The sequence below is a fragment of the Geotrypetes seraphini genome, chromosome 7 (assembly GCF_902459505.1).
Source record: "Geotrypetes seraphini chromosome 7, aGeoSer1.1, whole genome shotgun sequence".
NCBI classification, from domain to species: domain Eukaryota; kingdom Metazoa; phylum Chordata; class Amphibia; order Gymnophiona; family Dermophiidae; genus Geotrypetes; species Geotrypetes seraphini.
The window spans coordinates 17,796,475-17,809,225 of record NC_047090.1 but is presented as its reverse complement, the minus strand read 5'-3'; the positions used below and the strand labels follow the sequence as shown (position 1 = coordinate 17,809,225).

General features: G+C 43.5%; 1 protein-coding gene across 1 annotated transcript in view; it reads left to right on the top strand.

Moving 5' to 3' along the window:
- The window catches only part of TEAD4 (TEA domain transcription factor 4), a 250,246-nt gene that overhangs the window by 170,596 nt on the left and 66,899 nt on the right, over positions 1–12,751 (top strand). Inside the window, 2 exon segments of the mRNA XM_033951410.1 lie at positions 1,111–1,169; positions 9,381–9,511. Coding sequence (XP_033807301.1) covers positions 1,111–1,169; positions 9,381–9,511 — 190 coding nt within the window.

Sequence of the window (12,751 nt, the reverse complement as noted above, 5' to 3'; positions counted from 1 at the left end):
CTTCTTCCATTATATCCTCCAATGGTCTGGCATCTCTCTCCTCTCTTCTTTCCTTCCCTCTCCCACACCCCCATAGTCTAGCATTTCACTCTCTCCTCTCCCTTCCCCCCACTTCCATCAGCATCAGCCCCCTTTCTTTCCCTCCAACCCAATTCCATCCAGTATCCTTCCCTTTCCCTGCACACAATTCCTTCAGCATCTGCCCCCTTTCTCTCCCTCCACCACCCTTCCATACCACCCTTCCATACCACGCTGCCCCACCATCCTTCCAACTACCCTTCCATACCACCCTGCCCCCTTTCTCTTCCTCCACCACCCTTCCATGCTCCTTTCTCCTCCTCCAAACACTGCTGGTGGTTCTGCCCTCTGAGCTCCTTTGCCTGAAGAAGCATTATAATAACTGAGGGCAATGGCCGCCCCCCCGCAGCAATGGCAACGCCCTCCCCTGCAGCAAGGGCAACGCACCCCCCTGCGGCAAAGGCAAAGGGCCCCCCTCCCAGCATCAACCACAATGCATCCGGATCTGTTACTGGAAGGTCCCGCGATGACTGTGTCTGCCGGTCCATCCCCCTCCGACGTCACTTCTTCCGGAGCAAGTAAGTGACGTCGTAGGGGGATGGACTGGCAGAAGCAGTCATCACGGGACTTTCCAGTAACAGATTCAGCTGTATTGCGGTTGATGCTGGGAGGGGGGGGGGCCCGTTGCCATTCATGCCGGGAGGGGGGCCTGTTGCCGTTCATGCCGTTGCTGTTGATGGCAAGATGAGTCATCCTCCTTCAGCGGGCCCCCCTCACAGTTTCGGGTCTTTATCTGCCATCATCTACTATGTTACTATGTAATATAAATGATAATTAACATTTTCTCTGCGTATAGTGTACTTTGTGGGTTTTTTAATTTTATGGTTACCATTATGAATTAATAAGATATTATGTGTGCATGAAAAATGAATGGAATAAATTGGAGGTGGGATTGGGGCGGCAGGGCTAGGGCGGGATTGGGGGTGGGACTGACAATTAATAGATGTCCTGTTTTGATGAAATAAATAAATGGTCACGTTATGTATGTCCATTTGCTAACTGATATTGCTCTTTGGTGTATTTTTGTTGTAGTGTGAAGCCCTTTTTACAGCAGGCCTATGTTCAGCCTCCACTCCCATCTCCCATGCCAGGTATGATAGCTGTGTAAGAATATATGTCCTCTGTCCAAGCAAGGGGAAGTACAATTAATAGAAAGTTTGCCCTGTGTACCACAAGCCATGATTAATCTTCTCCTATGTACTCAATCAATATATTTAGTCTCAAATGCTCAAAAATGAAAACTGTTGTCCATTTCTATTGGTTTTTTATCTTCATGCCCACCTGGAGTGTCATCTCATTCTATTTTGGTGAGTGTTGGGAATTCTCCTTTCCCGTTAAGTTGGACCAGAAAACATTTTGGCCCATATTCTATAAACACCGCTTTAACATAGGCGCTGATGGGCACTTTACCTGTGCCTAAGTTAAGAGGAAAATGCCATTTAAAAGTGCTTATTTCCAGGCATCTTCTGGCACCTAAAAAAATGGGGTTGAAATCGTGCCGACAGAGGTGCTTTAGAATGCCTAACACCATTGTAGGCACACTGGAAGTGGCATTAGGTGCCATAAAGAGCCTCCATAGGTATGATTCATGTCAAAGATAGGTGCCAGACATGCAAGCCTTGAAAACCCTGGCCTACATTTCTTCCTGAAGGTGTGATTCTCTAAATGACATGTGACACGTGATCAGCAACCGCTTTTAAGGCGGATGCCGAAAACCGATATTTAGAGAATCCAGGCATTTGTGTTTAAGGCGCCTTTTATCAAGCTACATTAGGGTTTTTTGATCGCAAGCCACTGAGGCAAAAGCTCTGACACTCATAGGATTCCTATTTGTGTAGAGCTTTTACCTCAGTGACTCGCGATAAAAAACCCTAACACAGCTTGATAAAAGAGGGCCTAAGTGACTAGGGGCTAAATCAATAATCACTGTTCTCTTACTCACTCCCTGTGAGATGGGGGCATTCAATTAGTCATGCTTTCTCCAGTGGGAAAACAGAGACCATGAATTGTCATCACACTCAAAGGAGGCAAATGTTGGATAGGCCAGGAATGATCTTTATTTGGCCCCAGGTACGTTAGCTAGATTGTGAGCCCACCGGGACAGATAGGGAAAAATGCTTGAGTACCTGATTGTAAAACCGCTTAGATAACCTTGATAGGCGGTATATAAAATCCTAATAAACTTGAAACTTGGAACCATTGGCCCTATGGGAAAAAGGGAGTTAAGTTCCTGTGTGACCCTGTTCACTGTTGCTTCCTAACACCATAAACTCATCATTTCATATATCTTTCTTGTAGAAAATAGCTTACTTATATTGTGCATTTTATAAATGTATTTTATACACTGTTTTTTTGTGTAAAAGTACAATATGTACAGTCTTTGAGTATAAAAATACACACAGCTCTATGAATATCATTATTCTCAAGGGAACACACTGTGCATGGTCATGAATAAGTGAAAATGAGTTACTTTATGTTGCATGAATAAGCGAAAATTCACGTGAATAGCGAAAATGGGTTACACTATCCTTACTGGAAGTTTTTTTTAGAACTGCTAAGAGAGGTCTTGACTAGATTGTAAGTCCTCTTGAACAAGGACTGTCTCTTTTATGTTTTGATGTACAGTGCTGCATATGTCTAGTAGTGCTATAGAAATGATAAGTAGAGGTCTCAAGAAATCTGAATTACATACAGCGATCTAGCTGTCCCCCATAAACCTACTCAGTACAAGGACAATGGAATCTACAACCTACTACCTAAGAACTGATATCGTTTAACCCACAGTAGCTCATAATAATGATTAAAGATATTAGAGAATGACACGGGGATTGTTTCCTTTGGCTAGCTGCGGCAAACATGCAGGAACGGAGAAAAAATTGGTTATTTTTGTTGGTATGGGAACAAGACTTTTCACTGCCCTGTGGAGTGGTAAATGGCCTTGTTCCTTCTGTCTGCTACGAGTCGTCTCCCTCCCCACCTACCTTGTGAGTCCAGCAGCCCCCCTCCCTTGCTCCCCCATTTTTTTTTTCTTGCCGGTTTTGACCCATGATTGGGAGTGAGCGAGGGGGGCTGTTGGACCAACAATAGGGAGGGAGGGGGGCTGCTGCTGCACCCACGAAGTGGGGAGGGTTGCTTGTGCAGCTGGATTTGCTGGAGCTGAAGGGAACGGAGACAGGTGCTGGATCCAGTCTGGGAGGCTAGAGGGAAGGGAGAGAGGTGCAGGACCTGCAGGGAATAAGAGAGAAAGGAAGGGAAAGGGACGTATACAAGAGTGCTTCTCCACCCTAACAAATACCAACCGAGTACCCCCGCCCAAACTCCGCCCCTGATTCCACTCCCATAATAAAGTACTAATTGTAATGCAATTTCTTCCATCCATTTTTCATATACACACAATATAATCTTATTAATACATAATGATAAGCCCAAAATTATAAAAACACAAAGCACACTGTACGCAGAGAAAATGTTAATTATCATTTATATTCGGGGGGTTTTCGAAGAGGTCAAGGCAGATGACTTTAAAATATGCAATGTCACCATGCACCTCAGTAACAACTATAGGACAAATATAGTGCAAAATATAGACAGCAGATATAAATTCTCAAAAATGACACATTTTGATCACTAAATTGCAATAAAATTATTTTTCCTACTTTTGTTGTCTGGTGATTTCATGAGTCTCTGGTTGTATTTCCTTCTGACTGCATCCAATATTTCTTCCCTTCTTTCTGCCTCCTTCATGCTTCCTGTCCTCTAGACCTCATTCCATTCCCCAACCAATATCTCTCTCTGTCCCTCCATAAATCCAACTTTATCTTCCTCTCTCCCTTCCTTCCTGCCCCCTCCACTGAAGCCACCGCTGCCGATCTCTCCCTCCCCCCAGTCCATCTCTCCCCAACCCCACTCACAACATGCTCTCTTCCCAAGCACTATTTCTCCCTCTCCTCCACCCTATGTACATTTCTCCCTCTCATCACTCTCACTCTTCCTGGAACAATTTTCTTTCCTTCACTTCCCCCAACCCCACTCACAACTAATATGCTCTCTTCCTATGCACCATTTCACCCTCCCCTCCAGCATGCTGCACCTTTCCTTTCCCTCCCTTTCTCCTTCAAGTCCAGCAGCACCTTTCCCTTCCCCTTCTGCCAGGTTCAACAATACCCCTTCTCCCTTCCCCATCCCCCTTCCCCATGTCTAGCAGTGCCTATTCTCCCTTCCTCCTCTCCCTTCCCCATGTCCAGCAGTACCTCTCTTCCCTTCCCTTTCCCTCCTCTCCTGTCCCACAGCACCTCTCCCTCTCCCCATGTCCAGCAGTGCCTATTCTCCCTTCCCTTTCCCTCATCCCCCATGTCCAGCAGGAGTTCTCCTCTCTTTCCCTCCTCCCCTGTCCAGCAGCACTTCTCCCTCTCCCCATGTCCAGCAGTACCCCTTCACCCTTCCTTTTCCCTCCTTCCCCTTCTCCATGTCCACCAGTACCTCTTCTCCCTTCCCTTTCCCTCCTCCCTTGTTCAGCAGTACCTCCCCTTCCCTAGCGGTAGCTTACTGTGTGCTTTTAACTTCCACACACAGCTGCCGCTAGTGTTCAGATGTGTTTCTATCAGGCAGCCTTGGGGGTCTTTGCTAAGCCAGCCCACCTCTGACGAAAGAGGAAGTTGCATCATCAGAGGCTGGTCAGCTTATCAAAGACTCCGAGGCTGCCTGATAGAATTGCTGGCTAAACTAACACTAGCAGCAGCTGTGTGAGGAATTTAAAAGCTCATAGTGAGCTGCTGCTGCTGGTTCGGGGGGGGGGGGAGGGGAGTACAGATTAGGAAGAGAAGACAAGGAAGGCGGAAGTCATACAGCCCCTACTGTAAAAGACCATTCCTAAACTGTCTAATGCATTTCCCAGGATAAAACAAAGAGCCAACAATGACCTACCTGTAATTGTAATTATGTATTTTAAACTATGACCAAACTGTATTACTAGTTGTACTGATCTACCTCTACTATCAACCCTATTGAACATCTGTAACTTTCTGGATAACTGACCCAACCTTTTGTAATGTAATCCAACCTTGAAATGAATAAGTAATGCCCACTTAGGTGTTAGGCGCGACTAAGCACCATGTGATAGATACCTATCTTTTATAGATTTGGGTAGGCACCTATCATCCAATTAAATTTTTTTCCCAATTATTGAGTCTATTAAGGGTATTTTGCTCTCTTATTCTTCACCTTCCCCTTCTAACAACCACCTCTTCCTTCAAACAATGTAACTTCAAGAACTTGATCTTAACTAGAGAATGACACGGCGACAAAATTCATCACTGTTCCCATCCCCGCGGATAACCGCGGGAAGCCATCTTCAAGTCATTCTTTAAGGAGGGAGGGAAGAATCAGAGTATGAATGGCCACAACCACTGACCCACAAGCTTTGCTTTGAAGAATGCTGGTGTAGAAGGACTGAGGTTGAGATAGACACTACAGAATGACAGTCTCTGGTATCTAGATATTGTGATGTCATAATGCCTCATTCCACCAGTGCCTGAGCCAATCACATCAGTGATGTCACAATGGCTTCATTATCCTTGGCTCACATAAGAATCAGAGTATGAATGGCCACAACCACTGACCCGCAAGCTTTGCTTTGAAGAATGCTGGTGTAGAAGGACCGAGGTTGAAACAGACACCTCAGAATGACAGTCTCTGGTATCCAGAGCAGATATTGTGATGTCATAATGCCTCATTCCACCAGTGCCTAAGAGCCAATCACATCAGTGATGTCACAATGGCTTCATTATCCTTGGCTCACATAAGAATCAGAGTACGAATGGCCACAGCCACTGACCCGCAAGCTTTGCTTTGAAGAATGCTGGTGTAGAAGGACCGAGGCTAAAATAGACTCTAGAAAATGACATGGGATTATTTCCCGCGGTTATCCACGGGGACGGGAACGGTCTTGAATTTTGTCACCGTGTCATTTTCTAATCTTAACCTTTTTTGTAAACTGCATAGATTCCTTGCAGAAAACTGTGATATATAAGACACTGTATTGTATTGTATTATATTGTATTGTATACGTTTGTATTGTATTGTATACGTTTGTATTGTTTGTATTGTATTGTATTAGAGGAATAGATATGAAAGAAAAAGGAACCCCAGGATAGTTGTGAATGGAAGGCTCATGGGACCAGAACTCAGCCCCTGTTCTGAATGAGCCGGAAGCCTACAGAAGAAGAAGAAGGAAATTGCCAGGCCCTCATACCAAATAAAATGTTAACCGTGGGATAAGGATGCAGTATCTTTTCTATTCTTGCATGGGACATTCAGCTCTCTTACAGACTGACTATGATGCTTGGGAAATCAATTCAGAACGGTTTTCATGTATATATGTGATGGTTTTCAAATATAGATTCAGATGATTTCCACTGACTAAGGGCTCCTTTTACTAAGCTGCGTTAAGGCTTTAACGTGCGGAATAGCGCATGCTACATTGCCGTGCGCTAGACCTTTACGCCAGCATTGAACTGGCGTTAGTTCTAGCCGCATAGCGTGCGGTAATATCCTGCGTGCACTAAAAACGCTAGCGCACCTTAGTAAAAGGAGCCCTAAGTATGCTATGTTCTAGCCTTTAATGCATCATGCTGTGTGCATATATTTACAGTAAGTATAGATATGTGTAGTATTATTACAGGAATTCTGTGCATGCGGTAACATTAGAAATCAGATTTCTGCTATTACACTCCCTCATTGTAAAGTAAAAAAAACCCTCAAAAAACTGATTTTTAAAGAAGGTGCAATTTCCAAAATTAATGCCTCATATGGTGAAGGTTTACAATGTTTGTATATGGCAATATTCTGTGAATATTCATGGTAGGGCTCCTTTATCACTGTAAGTCATGCTCATGTGCAGGTAGAAATGAAGTTAGTTGAGAATAGCATTGCAGAGGCTTACTCAAGTGTATTGTATACTTTTGTGAAGAAGTTGAGAAACAGCCATCATTTGGTAAATGAGCATTTACTAGGTTGAATGAAATGTTGAAATAAACCGTGGAATTATCAGCGACAAAGGTGCTTTACTCTAATTTTCAAAACGAAATAGCATGGGTATCCGCACAAACTTCTCAACACATACCTATTCCGTGAACAGGACCCTTAACCCTCTCTCCTCGCAATAATCCAACTCCCGCCCTCCCCCACCAATCCCCCTCCCCTCCCTCTCCCCTCCTGTGTTTCTCTCTCCCTCCTTCTTCCCGGCCAATCCAACTTGTCGCTGCCTGTAATTCTGCTAAATTTCTGCTAAAATGTTCCAACTTTTCCTTCCTCGTTGCTTGTAACCCCGACAAAATGTTGTAAATCCGTGTGCAGATCGGATCCTAATTAATTGATGTGAACCGCCTAGAACTCATTGGGTATGGCGGTATACAAGAATATATAATAATAATAATATTTTGCAGCTGTTTTAGCTTAAATGACCAAGAGGGTAAAGTAGTACACATACTTGCATCCTCTTTTCGTCTTATTCCAGAAAACATCTGGGAACGTCTCTTCACAACCCTGTTGGAAGTATATATACTAGACTAGGCTAAGGAGGGCAGTTGTTGGACAGAACCATAGAAAAGGCCTAGGACGGTCGATTCCGCAATAATCTCCTCTGGGAGGGCATTCCAGGTGTCAACCACTCTCTGAGTGAAGCAGAACTTCCTGACATTAGTCCTGAACCTGTCCCCCCTTAGCTTCATTTCATGTCCTCTAGTCCGTGTCAAATTGGACAATGTAAATAATCTTCTCTGCTCTATTTTGTCGATTCCTTTCAGTATTTTGAAGGTCTCGATCATATCCCCACGCAGTCTCCTTTTCTCAAGGGAGAACAATCCTAGTGTTATAAGTCTATCCTCGTATTCCAGTTTCTCCACAAAACTGGTGAAGGGTATGGAGAAACTGGAATACGAGGATAGACTTATAACACTAGGATTGTTCTCCCTAGAGAAACGGAGACTGCGTGGGGATATGATCGAGACCTTCAAAATACTGAAAGGAATCGACAAAATAGAGCAGAGAAGATTATTTACATTGTCCAATTTGACACGGACTAGAGGACATGTAATGAAGCTAAGGGGGGACAGGTTCAGGACTAATGTCAGGAAGTTCTGTTTCACTCAGAGAGTGGTTGACACCTGGAATGCCCTCCCAGAGGAGATTATTGCGGAATCGACCGTCCTAGGCTTCAAGAGCAAACTAGATGCATATCTCCTTAAGAGAGGCATATAAAGATATGGTGGACTATAAATTACGCCAGGGTACACCTGGCAGGGCCTCCGCGTGCGCGGATCGCCGGACTTGATGGACCAAAGGTCTGATCCGGAGATGGCAGTTCTTATGTTCTTAAAAGCATTAATCGGTATTATCCTACCTGTATTGCTCTGAAAACTGCCCTCCCTGGACGCCGATGCTCAAATGTTCACACCAAAGCCCACAGTGCAGAAGCCTATAATGTAACAATACCGCATAAAAATAGCTAACCAACCCTCAAAACGAATTATATTTCAATTTTATGCATGGTGAAATTGCCCTGTGAAACCAAAAGTAGGAGGCTTGGCCTGACGTGACACGTGCACGCAAGGGTTTTGCAGTAAGCAGGGCTTTTGTAAGCATGTCCGGATGAAACCAAAAGAGCAGCACACATCAGTGCCCTGCACTTATAAATACGAGCCTTTTAAAAATGAGTTGCACTTTAAGGCTCATGCTGAAGTGCAGATAAACAGGTGGCGGTGTGAGCTTTCACTTTCGGTACTACTCGGGCTCGCTCACATTTTGTGTCTCACTTTTGGCGCTTAAAACTTGCATGGGCTTCTTTTCCCTTACAAACGAGAACAAAACCTGCACTTTAATGTGCCATATTGACAAGAAATCTCCTGAAAGCCTTCAAAGCAACCCCCGAGTTGGCGGTAAGTTTTCAGTGTTGAGGCCAGCATTTGCTTCTGCATTGCTGGCTGAGCATGGGGAAGGAATATCAACTGACCCCATTAACATCCATTTGAATGCATTTAAATACAGTTTGCAGCCATCTCTGACACGCACATTCATACGCTGGAGCCCTCTGAACCTTCTGTGCACATTAACGTGTACGCTAGTCTGGTGCTAACTGCCTTTAATGCTGGCGTTAGCTTTTGAGCATCGGCCGATTAATTTTTTTCTTCCAGCTCTTGATTTCTGAACAGAAAATTACAGAGCCCCGGGTGTCCATCTGTGACTGCAGTAGATGTTAGAATGAAAGCAGTAATTGCCCTTTTCATCTGGCCTTCCTGTGTATTTAGGGCTTGAATCCCCTACTGGTTTCTCAGCAGCCCCAGCAGCCCCACCTTGGCAAGGAAGAAGCATTGCCAGCTCCAAGCTTCGGATGTTGGAGTTCTCTGCATTTCTGGAACAGCAACAAGATCCAGACACAGTAAGATCCAGAGCTCGGTACCAGTCTTTAGGTATCTATGGTCCCTGTTTGTGTTTATCTAGATGTAACTGGAGGAAATGAAACAAAAATTACAGAAACCGTGCATAGGAGAAACAATTTATGTGTATTAAGAAATGGGGAGCCTGATGGGGTATGTCGGGCTTGTACAGGAAGGATAAACTGCTTTGAAATGAAAAAAGAACCAGACTGCCGACAATAGGATTGAAAATGTAGACGAGCAGGATCAGCTTTAGGGATGTGCGATGTGTGTACAGTTTAGAAAGGATGCCCCCTAGCTGCAGTGCCAGAGAAGCAGGATACTGCCATGGGTTTAAAAAGACACTGTTGCCTACAAAGCCCCAGGTGGAGATAGAGGGGGAGGGACATTCCTCCTACAACTGCAAAATGCACCATCAGCATTAATGCTGTTGTAGATGAGTTTTTAAACTAAAGACCTTGGGCTATGTTGACTAAACCGCTGTAATGTTTTGTTAACAGAACATTTGGGTATGACTGGAGTCATATAGAAAAAGAATTCTATAGGCACTTAACTAAGAACGGCTTAAGAATAAGCAATAGTATATAATAATCCACAGCACTGCTTATTCAAAATATCTCTATAGAAGCACTTTCTTTTACAGTGGTGCCTCACACAACGAACTTAATTCGTTCCAGGAGCAAGTTTGTTATGCGAAAAGTTCGTTATGTGAAACGCGTTTTCCCATAACAATACATGTTAAAAAAAATAATTCATTCTGTAGCATATAATATGCTAAGATGACATAAAAAAAGATAAATTTACCCCACATTCACTCCTTCTAATTATTTCCCGTTTCATTTCAACAGAAATCACCTTCCTGCTTTTTTTAGAAGCCATGATATATAAAAAATATTGAGTTTATCTTAAAAGGATGACTGTATACAGTGAGAGAGGGAAGAGTCTCAGCGGCAAAAACTGGGACTTAACTTTTCTTTTTTTTTTCTAGCATCGGGGAAGTGGCGAGAGTAGCTCCGCCCCCCCCAACGCATCAGCAGTAGGCGCCGGGCCCCTCCATAAAAGGAGGCGAGCCGACGGTCCGCCACTGCACAGGGAGCCAGGCGAAGAGCTGTGAGAGAGGGCAGTTAAGCGCAGTGAGTAACGCAGCTCGAGCGACTTCGTTGTGTGAAACGAAGTTCGTTGTATGAATCAAGACATGAAGTTCTTTGTGTGCAGCGTTCGCTGTGCGAGGCGTTCGTTATGCGAGGCACCACTGTACTCCTTAGGACCATCAGAGGTGACACACACAATGCAATATCAATGGGAGTTAATTTCACCACATCTCTTCCAAAGTAAAGATTTTTTTTTGTATGTACTTTTTTCATTCTTTTCACTTTAAACTTATTAACTTCTCAAGTGCGATATATGTAGTAAAGACAAAACACTTATCTGCCATGTATAGGCTGTTTCAAGGCAATCTCCCCCCTGTGTAATGTTCTTCCTTCCAAATTGGAAGGAGGAACATTACACATTTTGTGAGCTCATTTATTGAGATTTCCATCTTCTTGTCCTCAAAGGATAACATTGTGATTCCATTTCTAATATATGTACCACGGATCAAACTCAAAAACAATAGGCAACCACAGTCCCACAAAAACCAAACATAAGACAAGGATCCAAACTAGCTGACATAAGTTTTGCCTAATGTAAACAAAAGCAAATATTTCTATAATCAACCACAAATCTTTCTAGTTCCCATACAATATCCCTTCAAACCACCTTTACTTATACCCATAAAAGAGAAAAGAGTGATGAAAATGATAAAGGGGAGGGAATGCTAAAGAGGCAAGGGCTCTTCAGCTTGGAGAAGAGAAGGCTGAGGGAAGATAGGGTAGAGATCTATAAAATCATGAATAAACATGAATTGCTTGTTTACTCTTCCAAAATGACAAGTGCTAAGGGGCATGTAGTGGAGTTACTAAATAGCATATTTGAAACAAATCAGTGAAAATATAATAATAATAATAATAATAATAACTTTATTCTTCTATACCGCCAAAATCTTGCGACTTCTAGGCGGTTTACAATCAAGAGAGCTGGACATTCAGCGATTTACAATATGTAGAAGGAGTACAGAGTACAGAGACTTTAAGAAAGCAAAATTACAAAATATACTGTTTGCTAAGAATTTCAGAGAGGACCTGTAAAGAAAGGTCGCGAATTTAAAAAACAGCGAAAATTACAATATACAGTACTTCTCTATAACTTGTTCTTTCCTTCTGTATCAGTTTCTCTTCACTCAATATGTTTTTTTAAAATTTTAAATTCTTTATTAATTTTCCAAACTTCAATAGTGCCATACACAAATATATCACATATAACAAGCAATATAAACATACTTAACTTACAAATATACATAATCAGCCATTTTCTCCCACCCACTCACCTACCCCATGATTATCTAATAAAACCCAGAAGCATAGATTTCCCCAGTAATCTTACCCTATTCAAATTAGTCATATCCTTCACTCCCCCCACCCATCCCAAGTATAAATATTCAAAAATGAAATTATGACAGAACCCACCCCCTGTGGAATTCATTGCCAGAGATTATGCTAAAATAGTGTAGCAAGGTTAAAATAAAGGTTTGGATAAGTTCCTAAAAGAAAAGTCCATAAACCATTGATAATGTAGACTTAGAAAAAGCCCTGAGTGCTGTCTTGGTGGGGGCACCAGCATCTCTCCGCCCCTCCCCACCCATGCCATGATCATGCCCTCCCTTCCTCCAACCTGTACCACTTTAAATCTTCGCCAGCGCAAGAAACTTCTAGACCTGCTGCTTGCGCTGGCCTGGCTTCTCTCTGAAATCACTTCCAGGTCACGGGGCCAGGAAGTGACATCAGAGTGAAAACCAATACTGGCACAAGCAGCAGGCTGGTGAAGCTGCTTGCGCTGGTGAAGATTTAATGAGGGGGAAGAGAGGACATGAGCGTGACATGGGGGGCTAGGAAGGAGTGGGGAGGAGGGGTTTGCCACCGCCCCCCAGCTATGCCACTGCCACTGGTTTAAATCTGTTCTTGTAAGATCCCGCCAGGAACTTGTGACCTGAATTGGTCACTGTTGGAAACAGGACACTGGACTTAATGGACCTTCAGTGCGACCCAGTATTGTGATGCTTAATTACTTATAACTAGAAAACAGGAACAAAATCCAATGACCTGAAGTAGAACCTCCACCAAGTTATAAAATTCAGGCAACCAACT